The sequence below is a fragment of the Abramis brama genome (assembly GCF_963993115.1).
Source record: "Abramis brama genome assembly, chromosome: 7".
Taxonomy (NCBI): domain Eukaryota; kingdom Metazoa; phylum Chordata; class Actinopteri; order Cypriniformes; family Leuciscidae; genus Abramis; species Abramis brama.
The window spans coordinates 24,528,532-24,553,781 of NC_139969.1; the positions used below are offsets into that span (position 1 = coordinate 24,528,532).

At 40.3% G+C, this 25,250-nt stretch overlaps 1 protein-coding gene across 1 annotated transcript in view; it reads left to right on the forward strand.

Annotated features, from left to right (window-relative positions):
- Positions 1 to 245: 245 nt before the first annotated feature.
- Positions 246 to 25,250, forward strand: part of plppr5a (phospholipid phosphatase related 5a) — a 28,870-nt gene continuing 3,865 nt past the window's right edge. Inside the window, exons 1-5 of the mRNA XM_084119847.1 lie at positions 246 to 638; positions 10,865 to 10,997; positions 13,016 to 13,266; positions 15,436 to 15,612; positions 21,199 to 21,333. Of these exons, the coding sequence (XP_083975973.1) occupies positions 435 to 638; positions 10,865 to 10,997; positions 13,016 to 13,266; positions 15,436 to 15,612; positions 21,199 to 21,333 (900 nt within the window). The 5' untranslated portion in view covers positions 246 to 434. The remainder of the gene's footprint in view (positions 639 to 10,864; positions 10,998 to 13,015; positions 13,267 to 15,435; positions 15,613 to 21,198; positions 21,334 to 25,250) is intronic.

Consider the following 25,250-nt stretch of genomic DNA (forward strand, 5'->3'; position numbering starts at 1 on the left):
GACCATGTTGTTAATGAAGAGCAACTTGCTTCACAAGTCCTTATGCAATTGAGCAGCAGCAAAGTGAGACTCCAGGTGTGATATATTTGGAGGAGTCATATAACAGCACGAAAGATTCGATAATCTATAATAATTTAAGACAGTTCAAGTGCATTTTTTTTGTGCAGGCATCCCATCACTTAAAAAACAGAGGCACGCCTACAGCGCGTGCTGCTGTCCAGCCTGCGCGAGCTCTAACCCAATTCATTTTCATAGACTGCAGCGCACTTTTAAAGCGCTCTGTCACGGACACAATGCGCTACTATTTCTGGCGGATTTATTACGAAGAATGATAATGGAATAATAGGAAATCATGCCAGTGCTATCTTAGGACTAGGAGACGAAGCCGAAGAACCTTCACTTATTTCGCAGGATCTGTTTGACCCTTATCGACAATGCTTTACTTTCAGTTGGTGATCATGGCTGGAACTGTCATGCTGGCATACTACTTTGAGTACACCGATACTTTCAGCGTGCACATCCAGGGATTTTTCTGTCATGATAATGCCTATACGAAGCCCTATCTCGGACCAGAGGAGTCCGGCGCGATCCCACCCGCTGTCCTGTACGCGGTGGTCGCAGGTGTCCCTGCACTTGTGGTGAGTGTATGTTTAAGGATAAAGGAGTTAAGAAAGAGCAGTAGGCCTATATAGTTCTTGGCAAGATCTTTATTTATATATAATAGCGTAATGTCAATCAGTTTGTGAATTGTATAGATAGTTGAAATGTCCTGTTGGATAGGGTCTCATACATTGAGCCAGCCTGCCTGCAAAGTAAGGATTTATAATGTAGCCTATAGAAATAATTATACACTTAGAAGAATGTGGCCTATTAAGTAAACAAATGTACCGATATTTATTAAATGATCAGTGTAAGTTCATGAAATGCTTTAAACATAAATTATGTATATTTGATTATGCATACTATATTTCAAATTAATTATCCAGTGTGGTTTCTGATTACAGTCTAAAAGTGTATTTTTGCACCTTTCATGGTGGGTCAGTGTATAAAATTTGGGGTCAGTAAAAGAAAATAAATGAATCCTTTCTTCATCAAGGATGCATTAAGTTGTTACATTGTATAATGTCAACTAAGACGTGTTGCCTAATGTTACAAAATACATATATTTGAAATAAATACTGTTCTATTAATCAAAGAACCCTGAAAAAGATCACAGATACATTGATATACAGGATATCTGAAGGATCACGTGACACTGAAGACTTGAGTAATGGCTGCAAAAAAAAAAAAAAAAAAAAAAAAAAAAAAATCTACATTGCCATTACAGGAATAAATGACATTTTTAAAATATATTTAAAAAGAAAACTTATTTTAAGTTGCAATAATATTTCACAATATTACCGTTCAAAAATAGAAACAAAAATCAAACAAAAGTTGACACTTAGTAAATGGTCATTTAAATTAACATAGCATAGTTCAGAGAAGTTGGTCTTTTAAGAATGAGAAATGTAAGTTGAAAGAGATCAGTAAGTTGAAAGGCTTGCATCTGCAGGGTTGTCATTGCTTAATGTTTGCTATTGGCCACACTGAATGTTGGAATCTGTCTTTGAGAGTCATTTCTTTTGGCTCTGGACTCTAGCTCTGTGTGCCTGCCTACAGTATATTAAAAAAGAATTTATGATGAGCAAGATATTGGCAGCTCCGAGGATCAATTAAAGAGCACCAGGATCACTACTGAGCCTCCCTTATCTCATTTCTCATAAGAATTCCAATGGATTTGCTCAATCGATCTGAAAACACTCTGCATGGCCTTATATCAAGGCCACACAAATTCAGCCCCAAATGACTATTATTATAACCCATTTGCTGAAAGCATCACTTTTGAGCCAAGTGTGGAGTGAAAACTTCGATCTGGTCTCAACAAGTGTGCTCTGCGGTGGACAGTAAAGAGGTCATGAAGGAGTAAAGGTCAGCTATCAGCCCGGTGGGTTCTAAAAGTGCAAGGCTTATTCAGTGTAGTCCCAAATATTGCTGGCATGCTTAACTTGGCGGCCATTTCTGACAAGACAACTGAGAAGTTTACAGTATCTCAGACTTTTATGCAGAAGTACTTATTCTCATGTTGTTTCAAACTGTGTGACTTTCTTTCTTCGGTGTAATACAAATGACAGTTACTTTTGAAGAAACTGTAAGTCATTTAGCCATGAAATTATAATTAATGCTGAGTCTGACTGGAGCTTTTAAGTTTCAAGCACAAAATCACTATAAAAGTATCATAAAAATGTGAATGAATCATGTGCTGTATTACAACTCATTCTGAATTTATATGATAGCTTTGTATAAGGAAAAAAAGAAAGAAATTGGAGTTGGAATTGGAAGAATTTTCCCGTCTGGTGAGCTGTTATAATTCTGAGATAAACAGTTTAAATTATGACATACTTCACATAAGTCATAATTATAAGTTGTGATTATCATTTTATGCTTTTATGCTTATACTTTTTATCCATAATTTTGTGTTTTTGTCATAACTATGACTTTATCGCATAATTTCGACTTTTTTGTAATAATTATTACTTTGTCAAAATGTCAACTTGTCTGATAATTTTGAGTTTTATGTCATAAGTATGATTATCTTTATCTTATGTGTTGGAAATGGGATTTCATAGATTTTGGTTTGTTCATCACATAAAGCTATCATATATATAGCTGCTTTTTTATGATACATTTACATATGGTGCGTTTGTGTCCTTTTGAAGCTTGAAAACTCAAAAGTTAATGTAATTGGATGGAAAAAAATCACAAGTATATTCTTCAGAATTTCTCTTTTTGTGTTTGATAAAAGGAAAACATCATGTGAATTGGGAATGACATGATGATGATTAATTGATGACATAATGCTGTATCTCACATTCCTCATTAAATATGAAAACAAATAAAAAATAAATAAAAGAATTTTTGGACGGCCCATATGACAGTCAGAGGAACCGTCTCACTCATCAGGCTTGGCTGTGTGACATATATGGGCCAGGATGGCTTGATGTCTATTAGAAATGAACTGTGAGTCATGTCAATCCACGTTCACAGTCCTGAGTTGCATTTGTTAAGAAATATGAATTCCTTTTGTAGAAGCCATGAAAGGATTTGTTGACAGATCAGACCTTATTTATAATTAATTATGAAAATGTGTACATTCATAAATCTCAGAATTTAAAATGGAATTGAATCCATTTTATGTATTATTTTCTTTTGATGATCTAAAGGAACGTCATAAAAGTGAAGTAAAAAAATAACAAATTTGTCATTCTGTAATATCATTCTGTAGAAAGAATCAACCACCAAACATAATTTCTCTAACGCTTCTAAATTTTAATAATAAATGCAATAAATAATAAATACAATTTGTCTTTCTGAGCTTATTGTACATGCCTCAGATGTAATCAATAAATGGAAGAGTTTCATACTGCAGTACTAACAAGTGATGTCAAAGTGATATATCCTCAGACTCTTGCCGTAGAGTTCCCACTTCAAAAGCTCGCTCAGCCGTGCTAATATTGAGATATTACTGCTGTTGTAACCTGGAGTTTGCTGCACTGTTGAGTTTAGCGCAAGAGTTCACAAGTTCACCTGTTGCTTCCTGTTGATTTTTCACATTGGTAGAAGTATTCGAATAAGGGTACCAGGTTCTGATGCAGCTTAACTCTTCACATGCTGTGAACTGGTTAACCTGTCTAGCATTTTATGAGGCTGCTATAGGTAACAAGAAAACAGGAAGTGTACACATTAAACAACGAAATCATGTATTTGAGTTACAACAAATCACGTTCTGGAGTTTTTTTGACAAGTCGCAGTAAAAGGGGCTTGACAAACATCGGTTAATGAAAGACCTTTTTTTTTTAGTAACTGAATTACTTGTTTATGTAACCGGTCCTACTCGACCCACTCCGAGCGGGATTCGAAAATGGGGTCTCCGGCATGGGAGTTACAGGCATGGGCATGTAACAAGGATGCTTAAGACCGCGGCCTCTAGCGTCAGTCACTAATGCACCTCTTGAGGCCAGGGGAGTGAGGTTTACATGCACAGCTTTTACTGGCCTACATCCTTTACACTAACCACCCTAAACCTCACTCCCACCTGGGTCAATTGCACCAAATGTTACCAGTCCTACCTGACCTGCTCTGAGCAGGATTCGAACCGGGGTCTTCGGCATGGGAGGTGGGTGCACTAATAGGGACGCTAAAGAGAGTTAGTCACTAGCGTGTGTCTTTAGGCCAGGGGAGTTAGGTTTACACACACAGCTTTTACTGGCCTACATCCATTACATTTATGGCGCTTTACCACTACATGGTGCGGCTTGGTACAGCTCACTTTTTGGCGCTTTTCCACTTCAGGGTACACCTCAGTACGGCTCACTTAAATAGTACCACCTCGGTTGAGGTTGCATGCAAGCTGAACCGAGACTATAATGTGAAGTGTAACCACTGCAGTTCACTGATTTGTCAGAGAGAATCGTCACTACCAGCGTCATTGGATTTGCGACACGAGACACCAAACCAAATCAAGAACACCATTCCATCGATATAATCCATTGCTCCTGTGTTGTGCGTTTGTATGTGTCGCCATTACGATTATGTCACGGCAGTAGAGGCGGCGCAACTATAACAATCAGTCTATAATCCCACCCACTGTGAAGCACTTTGTCTTTAATTTTCTGGAATGTCAGCGTTGGTTTCCATAGCAATGACATTGTGTTGGTAGAACTATGCCAAAAACAACATGGAGGGGTTTGCAATAGGATATGACAATGAAGTGTAGTCATGGGGTGGAATAGCTACTGCTACGTCTAATGAAGCAGCAGCAGAAACGGTGGCTGGCATGAGCGGCAATATTCCGTGCTACCATCCCTGCCGCACAGAGAAAGAAGTGAAAACACCTCATCACTGGACCACAGAGATGTCTCCATTTATAATTTTCTGCGTGACTTGCACATTGACAACAACACAATGAAACAATGTTTCTCTTACGAGAGGTTCTCTCGTATTGCGTAAGTTGCTTACGCTACGGGTAAAGTTGTCTTTTCTCGAGATCTGAAGCCAAAAATTATCCTTAATTTTGTATTTATTGTCAACGCAGTGCGGCAGCCAGCAGACAATAGCAGGCTGTATAAGCGTGCTCATTGGCTGTCCTGCGGCAACTGCAGCAGCCTACCAGTGAGCCCTGCGTGACGTCACGCCCAATGAGGGCGCTTCTCGCCCTCCACGCGCCTCAGCCCATCAGAATGGGTGTGGCTAGCGTGTATAAATGAGGGGCTCACAGGCTGAAATTCTGATTTTCATGTCTTCAGCGAAGCTCTTCGCATCGCTGGATCTTGAGAGCCGCCGCCGTTGAATTCAGCGACCAGCAAGCTTAGGAAGCGTCTGAGGAAGCCGGCCGCTGTTCGCCGCTGCGACACACACTTTCTCTCTCTCTCTCTAAAAGAGCACGAGGCGTTTTTATAAAAATGCCTCGCTTCTCCTGCGGCTCGTGCCGAGCCCAGCCTTTTCCTGCCTCGACGCTCGAGCTCAGCCGCACGCCGTCCTCGCGACCAGCCTGCGCAAAGCTCCACCCAGCGTCCAGCTTGACCTCCGTCTTCGCAGCGACGACAGGACGGCCGCCCTAGATCGCGCTCGACCAGCCGCAACAGGCCCCCGGCCTAAGGGGGACCCCGGCATAAGATCGCACTGAAACCCGAGCCCGCAAAGTCCTCCTAGCAGCTCGAAGGAGGAAAAGACGGTTAAGTCCCGCTGCGGCCGGACCACCGTCAAAGCTTCACGCTCTGTCAGTCCCCGTTGTCATGGCTACTGCAGATGTTTACCTTGCAGCCAACGAGCCGGTAAATCAACCCGCTCGCCTGCACACAACCGCCGTTATCACGGCGACCCAGAGAAATCTCAAAAAGAGCATAATGTCTGGTTGTCGGCTCACGTCGCATGTGTTTCAAGTGTAGAAAATGTGCCCACGTTTCTGTGTTCACCCCTACACACAAGCACTATAAACCCTGTGTCTCTCACAGAGCCCACTCTCATAAAGCGGACAAAAGCCGCTCGAGTGTTAGATGTAGGTCACGTGTCCACATCCCCGTGCCCACACCTACTCACTGCCCGCTCTGTTACACGGCCTCTCACTACCGGTCATATCTCAAATGTAAGTCCTGTGCCCTCCCTCGAGCGCTCACACATACTGACAAACACTTCACCCCCGGCGCCGCTCTTGCGCGCCGTTCCTCGCACAATATGTTCCCCGTCCAATGCCACCGGGACATTGTGTGTAAAACGGCCGGCCATCGCTGCATGCGAGCCGCCGTATTCAAGCACCGAGAGCGCAGCCTCCGAATCAGGTTCTCGAGTCCGCGGAACGCGCCAATCAGAGCCCGGAGGCCATTCTGCCCCTAGCCAAACATGCGAAAGCGTGGGAAGCTATTCCAGGTGCGTCAGAATGGGTGCTGAGCACAGTAAGAGAGGGCTATTCATTGCAGTTCGCTCGCCGTCCCCCGCGCTTTCAAGCGCGAACCGAGACGAGAGTGAATAGGGAAGTAGCACACCTACTTCGTGCAGAAATAGCGAAACTTCTGTGCAAAGGGGCTATAGAACCGGTACCCCCTTCTCTGAGCGAGTCAGGCTTTTACAGCCGTTACTTCCTCGTGCCCAAGAAGGACGGAGCTCTCAGACCGATATTAGATCTGAGATATTTGAACAAAGCTCTTATGAAAAGACCGTTCAAAATGCTCACAACCAGACAGATCCTCGCGCAGATTCGCCCGAGGGACTGGTTTATTTCCCTCGATCTGAAAGACGCTTACTTTCAGATCCAGATAATACCCCATTCTTGAGATTTGCCTTCGACGGTCGGGTATATCAGTACACCGTCCTGCCGTTCGGCCTGTCTTTAGGGCATGCGGATTTTGAACTATTTGGACGATTGGCTGATTCTAGCACAGTCAGAGGAAGAACTTATCTCTCACAGAACAGTGCTTCTCAGCCACCTGGAAAGCCTGGGTCTCACGGTCAACTGGACCAAGAGCTCATTACTGCCCAGTCAGTCAACCTCTTTTCTGGGTTTGGAACTGGACTCTGTGGCAATGACGGCCCGGCTGTCGACACAGCGCGCGCGCCGTATCCGACGCCTGGCCGCGTCTTTCCAGTTGGGCAGCGCCACACCTCTAAAAACATTTCAGAGGATGCTGGGTTGTATGGCATCAGCTTCAGCAGTGCTTCAGCTGGGTCTACTGCGTATGCGCCCGCTACAACGCTGGTTGAACGTTCGAGTGCCTCACCGAGCCTGGGTTTCCGGCGGCATACGAATCAGAGTGACTCAGAGCTGCGTTTCAGCACTGAGACCCTGGTTAGTGGCCGACTGGTACCAGCGGGGAGTGACAATGGGAGCCGTCTCGCACCGAAAAGTTATCTCGACGGACGCATCCAACTTAGGTTGGGGCGCTCTTTTCGAGGGCAAACCGGTCTTTGGCCTGTGGTCAGACCAGGAGAAATGCCTCCACATAAACTGTTTGGAGATGATAGCGGTCGAGAACGTGCTCAAGCGCTTCCTCCCACATATATACGGGACCACCATGTGCTAGTCCGCTCGGACAACATGTCCATGGTGTCCTACGTGAACCGACAGGGCGGTGTCAGATCCAGGAATCTCTGCAAACTGACAGAACGCCTTCTCGTGTGGGCTCATCACTCGTTGCGCTCGCTGAGAGCCGCGCACGTGCCGGGCCACCTGAATGTCGGCCCAGACAGACTGTCCAGAGACAACATTCCCCCGGGAGAATGGTCCCTGCACCCCCAGACAGTCCAGCTACTGTGGCGCCTGTTCGGCAGGGCGGAAGTCGACCTTTTTGCGTCAAAAGACAACGCTCATTGCCCGACGTTTTTCTCAAAGAGCGAGGACGCGCTGGCCCAAACCTGGCCCAGCCACCCGCTGTATGCTTTCCCTCCGATCTCGCTGTTACCACAGGTAATCAAGAGGATCAGGGAAACGCGCCACTCAGTGCTCCTCATAGCCCCGCGATGGGAGAACCAAATCTGGTACCCAGAGCTGGTGAGGCTGTCGCACTCAGCTCCATGGCCGATCCCGGTGAGGAAAGGTCTTCTGTCTCAAGCCGGTGGATCAATCTGGCATCCCCATCCAGAGCGCTGGTCTCTGCATGCATGGATAATCAACGGATACCCGTTGATTTGCCAGAAGGGGTCGTAAAGACAAAACCTCTCACACTACAACTTTAACATAGTAGGATGTCCTGTTACTTTATCCTCTACAGTAAAAGACCTGGGTGTTATACTAGACTGCAACCTGTCTTTTGAAAATCATATTTCATATGTTACAAGAACAGCCTTTTTCCACCTTAGAAACATTGCTAAGCTACGTAACATGCTATCAGTTTCTGATGCAGAAAAGTTAGTTCATGCATTCATGACCTCGAGACTAGATTACTGTAATGCTTTATTAGCCGGTTGTCCTGCATCCTTAATAAACAAGCTACAGTTAGTCCAAAATGCCGCCGCTAGAGTTCTTACTAGATCAAGAAAATATGATCATATAACACCAATTTTATCATCACTACATTGGTTACCTATAAAGTTCCGTATTAATTACAAGGTATTGCTACTGACTTATAAAGCCCTAAACGGCTTAGCTCCAGTCTATTTAATGGATCTTCTATCGCCCTATAATCCATTGCGCTCTTTAAGATCACTAAATTCAAGGCTTTTGGTCATATCTAGGATATCTAGGTCCACCAAAGGAGGGAGAGCATTTTCACATTTAGCTCCAAAACTCTGGAATAGTCTTCCTGATACTGTTCGTTGCTCAGACTCGCTCTCCCAGTTTAAAACTAGATTAAAGACGCATCTCTTCAGCCAGGCATTCATATAATACTTTTAATCTTACAGTTAAATCCGATCTCTAGTTCATAAACGCCAGAGGAGAACTGGCCCCCGACTGAGCCTGGGTTCTCCCAAGGTTTTTTTTTTTCTCCATTAGGTCACCTAATGGAGTTTTTCGGTTCCTTGCCACTGTTGCCTTTGGCTTGCTCAGTTGGGGATATTTGGGGATATTTAATTTAATTAATCAATCAACAATACTATTGATCAGCATTACCAAACGTGGACGTTTTCCACTAGAAACAAACATTGATGTATTATTTTAACTTAATACTGTGAAGCTGCTTTGACACAATCTGTATTGTGAAAAGCGCTATATAACTTGACTTGAATTGACTTGACAAGGGGTTCCCGTAGCGTAAGCAACTTACGCAATATGAGAGAACCTCTCGTAAGAGAACATACTCGGTTACCTAACGTAACCTCGGTTCTCTCTAGAAGAGGGAACGAGCATTGCGTAACCTGCCGTGTCGCGCCACGAGCTTATTCGCTTCAGTCTATGAAAACCAGAATTTCAGCCTGTGAGCCCCTCATTTATACACGCTAGCCACACCCATTGTGGCGGGCTGAGGCGCGTGGAGGGTGCGACGCCACGCAGGGCTCACTGGTAGGCTGCTGCAGTTGCCGCAGGACAGCCAATGAGCACGCTTATACAGCCTGCTATGGTCTGCTGGCTGCCGCACTGCGTTGACAATAAATACAAAATTAGTTGTACACTCTTCTAGAGAGAACCGAGGTTACGTTAGGTAACCGAGTACGTTCTGCAACGACGTCAACGTGTTTACATTTTACATGGCGTGAGAAGGTGACATATAGGAAGAAAAGCTATGCGAAATCCAATCCGAACGGTCCGACTGAAACGGATTACCAGGAATGAGATTTGAATAGGATTTCAAGCCACATATGAATGTAGCTTGAAACAGATTTCTAAAAATCAGATTTCATGTGATTTTTTTTTTTTCTGTTTACATTTTCTATAAATTGTCGGATTCCAGTCAGATATGAACAAAAATGTGTACTTAGACTTAAGAGTCTGAACAAGGCTTAAGAACTGAGGTACCATGATGAAAAGTTTCAACTAGTTTCACCTTCCTTCAGGCACAATCTCAGAAAAAATCTGCAAAAATTTTACCTTTAGGGGTACAACAATCTTTTCCTTATTTACCTCTAAAAGGTGTCTCTTTTCTGATGACTGGTGCAAGGGCGGGACAACCTGTCACTCATATGAGATCACAGCAGTAGCAAAACCCAATGATCCAATCAATTAACGATGAACAAAATCAAGTCCCGTCCTTTTTTCTTGTGTGAGAAGCCGTTTTACTCATATATACATCACTATAGGGAAGAAAAGACTATTGCAACTTCTGTTTCATAATGACTTTAAAGTAACATGACATGCAAATATTGAAAATTACAAGTTCTAGATGTATAAAATATGTAAAGGTCAATACATAAAGGTTATGCAAAAGATCATGGGTTTCCCATGAATTTTTTTTTTGTCAAAATAACTTTTTCATATATCAGTGCAAGTTGTCACAAAACCCCCATAGCCGTCTACAGCTTTATTCTTTCAAACCAGCACTAATTGCGAGTGTTTTTTTTTTCATAGTTCCTTTGCCCCGGGTGCTTCCTGCCAGTTTGGCAAAATCAGGTTCAAGACCTTGCTGGGAACTGGCATCTGGCCAGCAGAAAATCAGACCTCTAATCATTTCCATTGTGTTCATGAATTGGTCTTTATTCTTCTTCCAGTGTTACAAATAGCTGAAATACAGCCTGTTTTCTTGATTTTGCCTTCAAGCTGAGAATTAGATGTTAGCTTAATTTACATCTTAGATCTAAGTAAAGATCAAGGAAAAAGCAAAAAAAGAGAGAAGAGAGAGGGAGAGTCTACAAACGAAATGTGCCATTAAAAGCCTTGTTTGGTTTTTGGTTTTGTCTGCAGATAACAGTGACAGAGTCCGTGCTCTTCTTGCTGCAGTATGTCTCTGAGGATCTAGACAACCGAGAGAAGATCATTGTGATGGGCGACTGTTGTTACCTCAACCCTCTGGTCCGAAGGACATTTCGCTTTCTTGGTATGTCTTCACAGGCTGGAGCGTCACTAATTAGGACAAATGTAGATTTAGATTTTTTCTTATCTTTGTGCATTCGTGCCTGCAGCAGAAGAAAAGGCAAATCGAGATGTCAGGCACACAAACAGTACTTGCAAGTTTCTTGTGTGGTGTAGACGCTCATGGTTCATGTCAAAGCATTCTCTTAAATTATTTATAATATTTCTTGTGCAGAGAGGAGTTGAAGGGGAAAACTATGGGATGTTACTTGCCCTGAAATCACACCAGACTATATATTATCTCCCAAAACTCCAGCAAACACTAAAAGGGAAGCATACTCTCCCCCACAATATATTTAATTTAGTGACTCCATTATATTTATATAATCTTACAAAATGAAGCAAAAAGATTTTACATTTACATCCCCACTTACAGTATATGATGGTCCCCCCTGAATATTGTAAAGAAATTTACTAAACAGTAGCATTTCAGCTCAAAAAATCTCGATAATGGTCACTAACTACCTGGAAAACATCTTAACCAGATTGTGAATGTGCTGAAATATTCAAATCAACACCTCCTTCCTATAAAGCTTGTTATAGAATGTGCCTTATTCACAAACTCGCCGAAAGCAGGTGGTAAACAGTTTTTTAAAGAGAAACTTTTATTTGCATCTTCTGTTGATCATAGAAGCAGTTATTTATATGGGCCATTCTACAGAATTGGTTCAAAGTCAGAGTTGAAAAAGTCTTGTAAAAAATTGGCCTTTTTCCACAAATTTTGTATGTATGCAAAATGTATAATATCCAAGGTACACATTTCTAGTAATTGTGCTGTTAATTCTCATTTTGTATTTTCAGAAAGTTTTGTATAGTAAATTTATTTGCTCTTGTCTGTTACACAGCACCACACGCTTCTCATCTAAGTGTGCTATCATGTGGTTTTACGAACCATATGATTACTCTTGAATTTTGTTGTAAAAACAACTCAGCCGAAATTCAGTGCTGTGCCCACATTAGGTTTCTGGTTAAATATGGAGTCCTCTGGAGCATAATGAATAAGCGTGTTAATGTGGAGGCAGACGGAGGAGCTGTGAGCAAACTGACAGTGGTAGCTACACTCATTGTAAACTAGTTTCAGTCTGCTGCTTTGCTCATAGACAACATTCAATGTGACAAAGCTGCCCACGCTTACATTAAGATTTAAGTCTGGTTGCTCTGCTTTCCTGCCCAATATTCTGGTTGAAAAAAAAAAGAAGCTCTAGACTCTAGACCCAATGCTGAATGGGCTTTTCAGGATTTGTTTAGTGAATAGGCATTACAGGCAAACAACAGAAGTCATCTTTAAATCATTGCTATTGTGAGATATTTATATTGGGGCTATCTATTTAACATGTTCATTTAGTGTGATTAATAATGCACAATTAATCATCCCCCTGATCCATATGCACACTTCTGTTCAAAAGTTTGGGGTCAGAATGTTAAAAAAAAAAGAAAGAAATTAATACTTTTATTTAGAAAGGATGCATTAAAATGATCAAAAGTGACAGTGAAGACACTTATAATGTTACAAAATATTTCTATTTCAAATAAATGCTGTACTTTTGACCTTTCTTTTTTCATCAAAGAAACCTGAAAAAAAAGTATCACAGTTTCCACTAAAAAATATTGAGCAGCACAACTGTTTTCAACATTGGTATATTAAGAAATGTTTCTTGAGCAGCAAATCAGCATATTTGAATGATTTCTGAAGGATCATGTGACACTGAAGACTGGAGTAATGATGCTGAAAATTCAGCTTTGCCATCACAGGAATAAATTACATATTAAAATATATAAAAATACAACACATTTATTTCAAACATTAATAATATTTCACAATATTACGGTTTACTTTATTTTTGATCAAATGGATGTAGCCTTGGTGAGCATAAAAGACATTGTAAAATCTTACCGACCCCAAACTTCCGAACGGTAGTATAAATTCCTTAAGTAAGACTGAAATTTGCCTCTGGATAATATAGTGTCTTTGTGTCCCTCCAGGTGTGTATGCTTTTGGCCTCTTTGCCACTGACATCTTTGTAAATGCCGGGCAGGTGGTAACGGGAAATCTGTCCCCACACTTCCTGACGGTGTGCAAACCCAACTACACAGCGCTGGGGTGCCAACAGGTGGTGCGTTTCATCAACCAACAGGAAGCCTGCACAGGCAATGAGGATGATGTCTTGCATGCTCGCAAATCCTTTCCGTCCAAAGAGGCGGCCATCAGTGTTTATGCAGCTGTTTATGTTGCTGTGAGTAAACCCTACTTGTACACATACAGTACACAATAGAAAAGGATCACACTGTAGTCTAAACAGCAAATAACAAATAGGTATCTGGTTTTCTACGGCTAAAAAGGTTTGGAAACAGTTGCATTCTGTTTGTGGAAGCTTTATGCACGTTATTTCACATGTGAAGAGGTTATGTATAAATTAAATCAGCAAAAAATTATGTGTAGCTCAGGGAGAAGTACAATTTTTGTCAGAATTAATATTTTAGACTAAAGGATTTGTTCTAACACTCCTTCAACTTCTGATGAGAGAAGCTTTTTATCCATACTATGGTACTGATCCAGGCATGAATTGGGTTTCATAACATGTTTTTCAAAAATGGTACTCCTTTTTAAAAAGCATAAAAACACATTTTCCATTTATTCTTGAAGTCTAAAAGCTACACGGCCTGTCAGCAACACACAGCAATCACTTTGGCCACAGAAAATTTATATTAATTTTCCATCAGTTCTCTGAAGGTTTTTAAGTTACTTTGCCTTGCTTTCTGATTTTTAATCATGTTAACATCTGGAGTGACCTGTGAGATCTCACTCAGGGCTTTCATCTCAGTCAAATCCATTCAACTTTAAGCAGTGTCACAAGTTAGTGTACACATCAAACTTCACATTTCTGTGCATCGTCTTAATAAATAAATAACAATGATGTAAGTGCATATTTGACCTTGCAACCTTCAAACCTTAATCATACTAATCAAATTGATTACTCTGTATGACATTAAATAAATCAGAAATGGTTTACATTCTGAGTCAGCACGTTTAAAAGCCTCAAGGCAGATGCTAGAAGATCCATTTAATGGTTCCTATTACAATAATAAAACAAATAACTTAGACTGAAAAACTTTCATCTGTCATATCCAAATGGCATTGTGTCAAAGAGTTAGTGGAGAGGAGGAAAATCAATAGATCTACCATGACTAAGGGCTGCTCTATTATTTAATCACCTCGTTTTTCCTGTGATGGAATCTTAAAATAGTACTTCACCTGAAAATCTAAATTCTGTCACTATTTACTCACTCACACCCATTACAATCCCATTTGCTATCTTACTTTGTCCAGTGTAGCACAAAAGTACAAATTCATGAACTGTAAAATACACCATAACAAAGTTTGCATCTAGCTTGCATCCGGATTAAAAAAATCATTCAACTTTAATATTTGACACCAAAATGACAAGTTCTATGAAACAAATCTTCAAAAATGTCTACTTGTGTTCCACTAAAAAATACCAGAAAGATATTTTTTTAGAATGAGATGAAAGTATATAATGACAGAATTATTAGTACCATACTGGTTATCATACGATTTTACAGATTAAAAATAATAATAATTGCGCATGCTGCTTTTTTAGATTATCTTTGGCATTATCTAATGCTCACATGAAGTTAATATTGAAAAACACAAATCATTTAAATGTAATCTTTAGCAAATCTAAATGTCACACTGTACTGTTTTAAAGACTAAACCATTTGCAGCATTCTATTTAGATAAAATAGTATAGAATTATAATATCATCCATTTATCCGTAAACGGGCAAAACATGGAAATAATTATCGGCTTATCGTATTGGCCAGAATTTTAAGACGTGAGCTTCCATAGGAACAGTTAAATGGATGCTTGGTAGAATAACGTCTGTCTGAATGTCGCTGGTGCTCCCCGCTCAAGACATTAAGAGTTGTACTTGATCAAACCCTCACAGTGAATTGAATACAAGTCCACCCCCCATCCCGCCTTTGTCCACCTTCCCTCATTCCCCTAGGGCTTAATTCTGGACTAAAGCGACATAGGTTTTCTTCAAATACCACCAGACTAGCCTTCAAATGTCACCCTTCCAGTCAATGCCAATGTCTTGGATAATTGAAACAATGTAGCTGAACCATGCAAATGTATTTCATTTGAAAAGCACCAGCATGTCAGCAGCATCAGACACATTCAAATGTTTGCATACATGATCCGAGTAATTGGTGCATGTTAGAGTGCAGTTTATTAAACAGGTGTTTAAACAGTAAAAATTAAACCTGTGTGTATTTAGACAAACATGTCCACACGTGAGCAGGGAATGAATGAACTATGAAAAGCGTTTACACAGTGGTTAGAATGAAGATGTATTACAGAGTGCTTCATTCTTCCTCAGATGTACATCACATTCTCTGTGAAGGCCGAAGGGACACGGCTGGCCAAGCCGGTGCTCTCTCTGGGGCTCATGTGTCTGGCTTTCCTAACTGGGATTAATCGAGTGGTGGAGTACCGCAACCACTGGTCTGATGTCATCGCTGGCTTCATCATCGGTGGAGCTATTGCTGTCTTTATGGTGAGTTCACATATGAGAACACACTGATAATAAAGATACAAATTCAATTCATTTTTAAATACAAATGTATTTGATGTATTTGTAAACATTCAAGAAGATCAAATAAGTACTGAGTGTTTCAGTGTGTTGTGTTGCATTTATTTGATTAAGAAATACAGTAAAAACAGTAATATTGTGAAGTATTACAATTCAAAATAACTGCTTTCTATTTGAATATATTTTAAAAAGTGATTTATTCCTGTGATGATTTTCAGCATCATTACTCCAGTCTCCAGTGTCACATGATCCTTCAGGAATCATTCTAATATGCTGATTTGATGCTCAAGAAACATTTCTTACTATTATCAATGTTGAAAATAGTTGTGTTAAAAAACATCTTATTGACCCCAAACTTTTGAATAGTTGTACACAATAATGTAAAATATACTGTAGTGTTATGCAGTGTTGTTCCTTTTGCGTTTTTATATTTTGTGATTGATAAAACATGCAGATTATGTTATCTAAAGGTTATATTACATGATATGCACAAACCTAAGTGCCTATGAAGTCACCAAAAAATGCCACACACTAAAATAAAAACTGTTGTAAATAATGTGTTGTGGAACAGTAAAAGCAAATGTTTCATTGCAACTCCTGTTCAATCTGGTCCCATATAACTATATATAACCAGGCAGACATTTCTAAGCAGTGTTGAGAAAGTGGGCATCAAAAAGTTTGAAGACACCTGATTTAGACAAATTATAAATAAACATTATTGTACTGAATATTTTCGTAGTGCTTTAACAGAAATGCAAGCTTCTGTTTAAATACCTCAGACTTTTTTTTTTTAAAGTGCCTGACTCACTGTACAACATTTTTTTGACAGTACACAGTGCATCTTGACAGTGAGTTTGAGGGATCTGCGGTACAGAGTTGCCTTCAAGCCATCTGAAATTTAAAGAAGCCACATAGCAGCAAACCACTGATCTTATGCAGACTTTTGCCCATCACACACACTGCATATGCCTACATACTATGAGAAAATATTTCAGTTGTATTTCTCAGTAAAAGCAAGAAATACATAAAAATATATGTGCATTATTTATATGAAAAAATATGGTAATTCATAAAGTAATGTTACACTCAAGAAGAAATGTGACATATGGCTAGATAATTAGGTCAGGCCACAGGATAGGGCACATGTGTGGCTTCCTCTTCAAAAAAACACAACAGTTTGTACAGTGCTGGGCAACACTGTTGTTTGAAGAGTGCACAGTGAAGATGAGAAATTCATTGTGCGCATTAGTGGAAGGTCACACATGAGCTCATGCGTGCTTGCCTCACATTAGGCATAACAGCATTGTGAGTGAGTTTGTGGAAGCGTGAATATTTTATTTTTTGTGGTGCTTTAGTCATACTGTATGAGATATGCACTGACCTATTTCTGCTGTTAGGGTAGGTTGGGGGAGGGGTGCAGGGAGGAAGGTGAATATACACATCAGACTCATGGTCAGATCAAATCTCTTAAACGTCACATCATCAGAAAGGAGGCAGTAATGGGGAACAACAGTTTGTGCTTAGGTAATGCATTGCAGTATTCTTGCTAATGTCTGTTTCCTTCTGATTCCACAACAGTTTGTTTTGCAGTGGAGTTCAGCTTAGGTCCCAATAATGAGTTTTTCCCCCCAGTGACATTGTCAGGACAGGAGAGTTGCTCTGATTTTACTTGACCTTTTATTTGTGTCAGGAACATTTTTTTAACCAGTATCATACATGCAAGAGGGCTGTTGTTTTTCGAATATTAACAGGAGTAAGCCAAAGCAAAACGTCTCCAAGCAATACACGGTAGTGGTGTTTGATTCCTGAATGAATCAGTGTTTGGATCAGAGTGAATGATTTAATGATTCACACATAAATATAGTCACTTGTTTCGGTTCTGAATGAATTAGTGTTTTGAATGAATCGATTGAGTAAATTATTCAATGACTCACCCATAAAGATAGTCACTTGTTTAATTCCTCACTGAATATGAATGAGTTTGAATAGGAGTGAATGATTCAATGGGCCCTATTTTAACGATCTAAACGCAAGGTCTAAAGCGCACGGCGCAAATGAACTTATTGTGTCTCCAGAGAGCAAACGGATATGCTCGTGCGTGAGCTTAAGGCACGCAAGCAGACCATCTATGGGACAAGCCGGATTTCACCATATCTTTATGTACACAATATTAATCTTTTACATTGTAATCCTTTTATTTTTAATATTTGGCTAGTTTGTGTGCTGCTGGGCGTCTTTGTGTGTGTATCTTTGTGTGTGTCCAGTGTAACCCTGGTCAAAATTGAGCTGATCAGAAAAATAAATATAATTTGTAATAATTATATTCTCACTCAAAATGCTGAACTAAGTAACATAATGTGTTTCCGAAGTCGTTCTGCTGTGCCATGAACATTAAAACAATTAAATTAACTAAAATAATTAAAGTGTGACGTTTGTCATTAGACGGGCGCTGTGTGTGACGTCACTGAAATGAGACGCATAATTGCAGAGAGAGCACGATCAAAGGCAAATATAAGTATTCATTCATCAACTTGAGGTAGTACATGAATTTAAATATTTAGGAATAATAATAGATTCTCAGCTTTCTTTTAAAAAACATGTGAAGAAATTGATAAACGGTGAAATTTAACTTAGCGAATTTTAGATTTATTAGAAATAGCTTGACTACAAAACAGTGGGGATTTCTTTAAGACTGCAAGGGAAGCTTGGCTTCCCCTATAATGTCAAAAAATTAATGGTCAAATATGTACTATTGTGTTAATATTTTATTGACTAAAAATGCGTTAGAAAACGTTCATCTCGAAGACGAATTCGTTCAGAATCAGCTGCATATAGCAGGTTGGCTGACTCGATTTCCTTCTCATACATTCCCGTAGCCTCACAGTGCATTTCCCTGTTGAAGCCCAGCGTCCATTGACTTCAATGGGGCTGCTTTGAATTTTTTTTTTTACTGCTTCGAAACTAGACGGTCATTGGCTTAATGCTGCGATTGTGTCCCGCCCTGAAAGACTGCATCTCCTTTTGATTGACAGCAATTTTGTACTATAAAAAGTCGCTGATGCTGAAGCTATTCGATTTGCTAGCCAATTTTCATCATACACTTCACACAATTATACACCACATTCCTTGTTTCAGTTTAACCTAATTCCCACATTTCCTCCGTCGAGTTTAATATCTTTGTTTTAGATTGTTTGTTTGTTCATTCATTCATTCATTCATACAGAGCATTTTCTTGAAAAGGAACATAGGGCAGAATTTACGTATAAATAAATAGACAATTTTTATGATGTAGGCCGAAAATGAGCTTCCCCTCTTTGAAAGACCAGCAGCCGCCACTGCTACAAAAGCAGCAGTCTTATTTATGAACTTGATGATTGTTCCACATATTACATACTGTATGACTACCTGGACAAAAACATGTAAGTCATTTCTTAAACTGGTTGAAATCATATATAAACAAACTCTCAAGGTCCTAGATAAAAAGCCAAATAGTTTTCATCATTGTAGTATTTTAGCCAAGTATTCCCTTTTAAGTTGGGAACATTTGATTCAATATGCTGATTTGGTGATTCTAAATGGCCTTGCTCCCCCTGTTTTTAAGGATTATATTGATCAGATCAGAACAGGACGGTATACACGAGCTGGTATTAGGGGTGATTGTAAGGTATCACTAAGAAGAACTACCTTTGGTCAGCTATCTTTGGCTTTTAGAGGAACACATGAGTTGAATAGACTTCCAACGGAGTTGAAAGAATTAAAAAAAATAACAGGTCATTGTGGTTTCTCAAAAAAGCTGAAAATATGGTTAATGTTGAATAGTGTGGTCGTCGAGTGATCAGTGCCTTATCTGATGTCACAAGTGGAATTCATCCTTAGTGGTATTTCTCAGCTATTATCTCAACACTGAGTATCATACAGAACTGATTGTTGCACAACAGACATTTTTGCACTACACCACCAATAGACTTTCACATTTGTTGGATTCATCGTTGGATTAGAAGGACTATTTGTTTTGCAATACATAGCGCTACCTGTTACACCAGGTTTCAGTTGGTTAATGGCGCAGTCTGTTTCAGTTGCCTCAAAATAGCAACGCACCAACAATGCGCCTGGACACGCCAAATTTTCAGACCAGCACGCCCATGGGCGCAAATGCATTGGCTAATTAAACAACATGGCGCAGGACGTGAAAATGAAAACTGCATCAGGCTGAAACTAGCAATAAACACTTGCGTCGCACCTGGCACTGCATTGCACCAGGTGTCTGATAGGGCCCAATGACTCACTCTTAAAGACAGTGGATGCATCCGAAATCGCATACTCTCTTGAGTAGGTAATTATTTTGAACAATTTCTTACTTTGCAACCACTAAAAAAGTATGTTGTATATAGTATGAATGTGAGAAGTATGAATGTAGCCTGGACGTACTTCATTCGCCATGTTCTCATTATCAAGTGACCTTCCAGTGTCAGTTACGTCGTTTCACTGCCATTCACAAATCCTCTACTGTGGCCTCATCTAATAGTACATAGGGTATAGAGTGTTTTGGGCGTTGTGCCGAGAGGGCCCCCCACTGCTTGGGCCGTCCGTTAATCCATCCTTGGATTTCGGATGCAGCCAGTTTCTTGTTTTGTTTCTGGACGAATCACTTTAGTGAATGAATCACTGACTCACTTGTGAAGACTCGTCTTGGCTTATCAATGTAACTTGCAGTAAGAGTTGATGCGTAATTGAGTATTTAAGTTTGCTTTACAAAAAAAAAAGTAGCGGCATGACATCATAAATTAATCACTTTTAGTGGCATATGGTAAAAACATTATTGATATATTTTTCAACCAGTTCTGATACTTCTAATACTATCACAAGTCATTTTATGTTGTGATAAAATCACAGCTATATTAGCCAAGCTGACTGAGCTACCCTAGCGACATTACATAAGTACAATTGAACAACAATGTTCAGTACATCCCAAAAAAAGTTTTCATTTATAAGGCATAAAAACACATATACATGATCAACAACCAAAAGACAGTGACTATGCGAAACTCTCCTCTGTCCTCTCAGACAAACCCATGGTTATTTTTATAGTGCAGCCCTGCTGTACGGTTTTGCAAATGGTTAGGGCAGCACACACAGCACAGAAAATGATTTCCTCCATCTGTTTAATTCAACTTAGGGCTCCGGGAATGAGAACGCCCTGTGATGTGTTATGTCCTCCGCAGAAACTCTCCCTTGTGTTATGCTGCAGTCTAGCAGAGCATTGCCTGTAGTGTCTTATTGAAAGTACTCATTTTGGTCCGATAATGGATGAATCTCCTCCAGGACATGGACTCGCATGCTTCCTCCTTCCCGAAAGAGCACAGAGCCCTTTTACTTTGGGCAACAAGTCATGCGAGCATCTTTGCCCTTTCGAGACTTACATAAATCATCATTTACACTCCGAGAAAAGCTATGCATGTGTATGTGTGCTACAAAAAGCCTTTCAGAGGTGTAAAACTTCCCTCTTTTCTCTCTTTCCTTTCTCTTTCCCTACGGGCGCTCTTGTGTTAGGTGGTGTGTGTGGTGAAAAATTTCAAAGGAAAGCCCTTACTGGATGAGATACCGCCGGAGGAGAGTGTGTCCAGTGGTCCCATGATCAGTCAGCCAAGGATGGAGCACACCGTGGAGAAATACATAGCGTCCCAGGTATTCAACCTCAAGCCTTCGTGTACACAAGAATCATTCATAAAATTCAGTCATTTGTGCTTTATTACAGTAAGTAATTGCCATTTTCTATCCAAAATGAGATTATTAACAGCATTAAAGCCTGTTTATATCATCACAAATGTTTTACGAGAAATTTCTGTCCGCTTTTCACATGCGATTTGTCTTTAGACTGTTGATTGAACATACAATCTCTGAAGTTGGTGGCGCTCATTGAAAACCAAAAATTTACACAAAGCAGCACTCCGCAACTTTCCTTTTTTGACAACTGCCTGTCACAGAGAAGTAAGTCAAGCAGTATTTACACATTTTCAAACAGCGTTTCAGATTGTCGTATTTGCTATTTTTATCACACAACACCAAATAAAAGAGTACAGAGACAAGAGCCGATTCTGGATTCTTTCTGTGATATTCACTGTTGCTTAGCAAAATACTCTGTTCGTGAGCGCCACCAAGTCGAATTTTTTTTTTTGTAACAACAGCAGCTCTGGGCATGTGACCAAAAGCTCAAATCTAATTGGTTGGCCATTTTTTTCACAGCGCTATGGAAAAGGGATTAAGAGGCTTTAACAGCCATTCATTCAAAATTGAGCTTCTTTAATTTGTGTGGATTCTGATTGGCTGTCACTGTTTTTATCGTTCATCAGCCGGAAAAATTTTTTTTTTAAAGTGATTCCAACAATATATTTGCTCTATAGTTCTCATAGAATTAGAGAGTAGAATTAGAATTAGAATTAGAGAATCTCATAGAATTAGAGAGAGAATTAGAGAGAAAACAATCATTAATCTTAATAGTTATTGTTATATTTATTGTCCTTGATGTGAAAGGTCCTTTACTCTAATGTAGATGAGCTTCTTAGATATGTCTCCTCATTCATCCACACTTTAAAAAATTGCAAAATACAATGTCAGCCTTATGTGGGTCATCTTATGAGTTTCCCTGTGGCAGTTTTCAGTTTTTGCAGCATTGAATTTTTAACTGTAGGGACATGAATATAAACTTTAAATGGTATTAAACACACATTTTTGGTTAAGGGTCAAAGGTCACAAGGAATGCAGCTGTTTGATAAACAGAGCTTTCCTTTTAGCTTCTTTTTTGAGTACTGAACTTAATCCCTGTCCACTTCAGTTCCTTCAAGCATAATAACATACTTTTGGTGACAGCCATCACATTGAACAGCCTTTGGACACTGAATATTATGTTCTGAATGTTAAACGTTCTTCCCTAGTAAATCCCATTATTTATTTTCATTATGTTCATTTGGCTCCTTTGCTGCAGGCCAGAATTTCTTGTATCTGTGTCACAAGAGATCAGAGTTAGTCAGTGGGTTTATCTTCCAGTCTCAGAAAAAATAGGCACATGCAGCTGAATATATCATTTCTTCTTCCTGCTTTTGAACCAAACCGATGAATTAGATGTGCACACCTTTCTGTTGTTGATTTCCAGGTTGCATGGATTAGGCTTTTAAGTCCTATGTTTTTCACCTCAGAGAGCTAATTATAAAATCACAGATGTCCACAGATCAGATATACACTGCTGATTATTTCAGTATTCAACAGCATTGTTCAGCAGGGCTGCCATACAATATTTAACAGGTAGTCGGTCCCCATAAGGTCATGAACCCACAGTCCGGTAGCAGATATTGTTGCCTTTGAATTCCATTATTCATCAAAATCAGAGGAGTCCCGCCCATCTTTGATTAATAGTTCAATATGACTTCCCATGATTCATTTCAAATTCATATAAGTGTGAGCCCAGGGGCTCCATGAGGCAGTTCATCAAGATTACGTATAAGCCCAATACATGTGCACCTGCAATGCATGGCTAGAACTCACATCACACTTGGTTATTTCAAGGATACATCATTAATCTTTAAGGTAGCTATTACTCATTTCCACAGCCTTAGAAAAGTGTGCACCAGTTCTTTAACTTTGCAATGAGATGGAGAGGTAAAAAAGCAGCTGTGAAAAGCAGCTGTTAACGCTCCTCATGTCTCAATGACCAAAAATATTTAACATGAAGTTTGAAACGTGACAAATCTTTTGTTGGATTCAAATGGTTTTGAAAATTATTTTCAAGAATTTCTATTTTCAAGAAAAGTTCAAATTTAAGGCATCTAAAAATGTTGTGTAACCAAGTAAAAATACCATATTTACCACGAATATGTATTAGTAATTTTATTATCTTTACATCTTGAATATGTGTGTCAGAACCAGTAACAGAAAGAGAACCCACATGCAGATGAATACAAAAGGGAAAACTCAGCTAAATCCAGCCCAAGAAGGTCAGAAGAAAAAAATCCTTAGCCAGGAAAAAACAGACACTGCGTAGCAGGAAAAAAACAAGCAGGCAAAAAATCCCAGAAGGGGCAGGCTGGTACTGATGTCGGGACAGGGAAGGGTCAGTAGGGCAGGCAGAACCAGTGGATGGGCAGATTGGAGGGCAGGCCTAACATAGCCTGACTACGTCAGACTTCGTAAAACAGCCGTCCAATCAACGAACAGAGGGCGGGCTGAGAGCCGTGACGTAGACGCTGATTGTACCGTGGATGCGTAGATTTACTTCACATAATCTGCAAAAGTCGTTCACAGCCATGTTCACTCCGGTATTTCGCTCGATGGTTTTGTTTTCGCATCATACATGCATTTACAGTGGAAGTTAGATGCGGCTGAGCATGCGCATAACACACGCCATAACCAAACATTATGTGATTGGCTTACAGGTAACCAATGATTTTAAACTTCAGACAAGCGCCCCCCGCGAGAAAGAAAACGCTTTTCAATTATGCCCTTCCAGACTCTGTCTATGAAGCAAAGTGAAGTAGCAGAGTTTGGTATTACCAGGCTAGGCCTAACAGACCACAAAGAGACAAAAGTTGACCACTGGAGAATCCAGGAAACAGGCAGGTATGCTGGCTTAATGGCCCGGGGAAAGAGAAAGGGAGATATTTACCAGTCCAGGCTAACAGAACCATAGCCTGACGTCGTCATACTCAGATTCTAGTCAGAATGTGAGTCTGATACTGCTCCATTGAGCTGTGATTATGGGGCGTGTTTCAACCGAACCAGGAAAGAAAATGCCTCTGCACTCAATTGGATAGACCTACAACCAGTCAGAGCAACGGAGTAAGTGACGTATGTTTTTCATTCATGTTTCCGATCGACAAATGCCTAGATCGCAGTTCTCTGTTCCTCTTTTAAAATTAATGCGCTGTCGATATCTTCTATAACAGACGCGATGGCGGAATCTACACATGATGTTTTATAAACACAGTTCGGGAGGAGCACGTTAAAATAATCAGTCCAACCAACTTGTCATCAAACAATTACCGTCTACCCTATCAGCATGAGAGGAAGCATTCATTCACTCTGTCAACTCACCTAAGTTTTCAGCATCCCTCCACTCACTCTCGGCTTGTTCTTCCACAGCCTGGAATACGGGGGGAGTACTTTGGGTTCGGGCCGAATACCGAGCCCTGAGCCCTCTCCTCGGACAGCACGCCAAATATGCATTTTTCTATCTGACTTATTTTTAAATGTGAACTCGTGAAATCTCAATTCTCCAGCGGCAGTCATCTTTGTTGTAAACAAATTCAACCCAAGCCTCTTTGGTGACGTGGATGATTACGTTACTGTTGATCATCTGTCCATCATCGTATAAAGCCCGCCCTGGCTATTTGATTGGTCCGAACAGCTTTTGTTCGGGCATAATAGCTCCTCAACGGATCAAGTCCAGACCGAACTTCCCGACCTAAACATTTTGTGGGCGGTGCTAAGTTCGGCTGGCATCCAGGCTAACAGAACCAGGTCAGGAGAAGAAAACCTCAGGGTCCCATGCCAGATCAGGCAGACTAAGCCGGGCAGGGGTAGACAACAAGGGAATGCAGGACAGGCAGAGA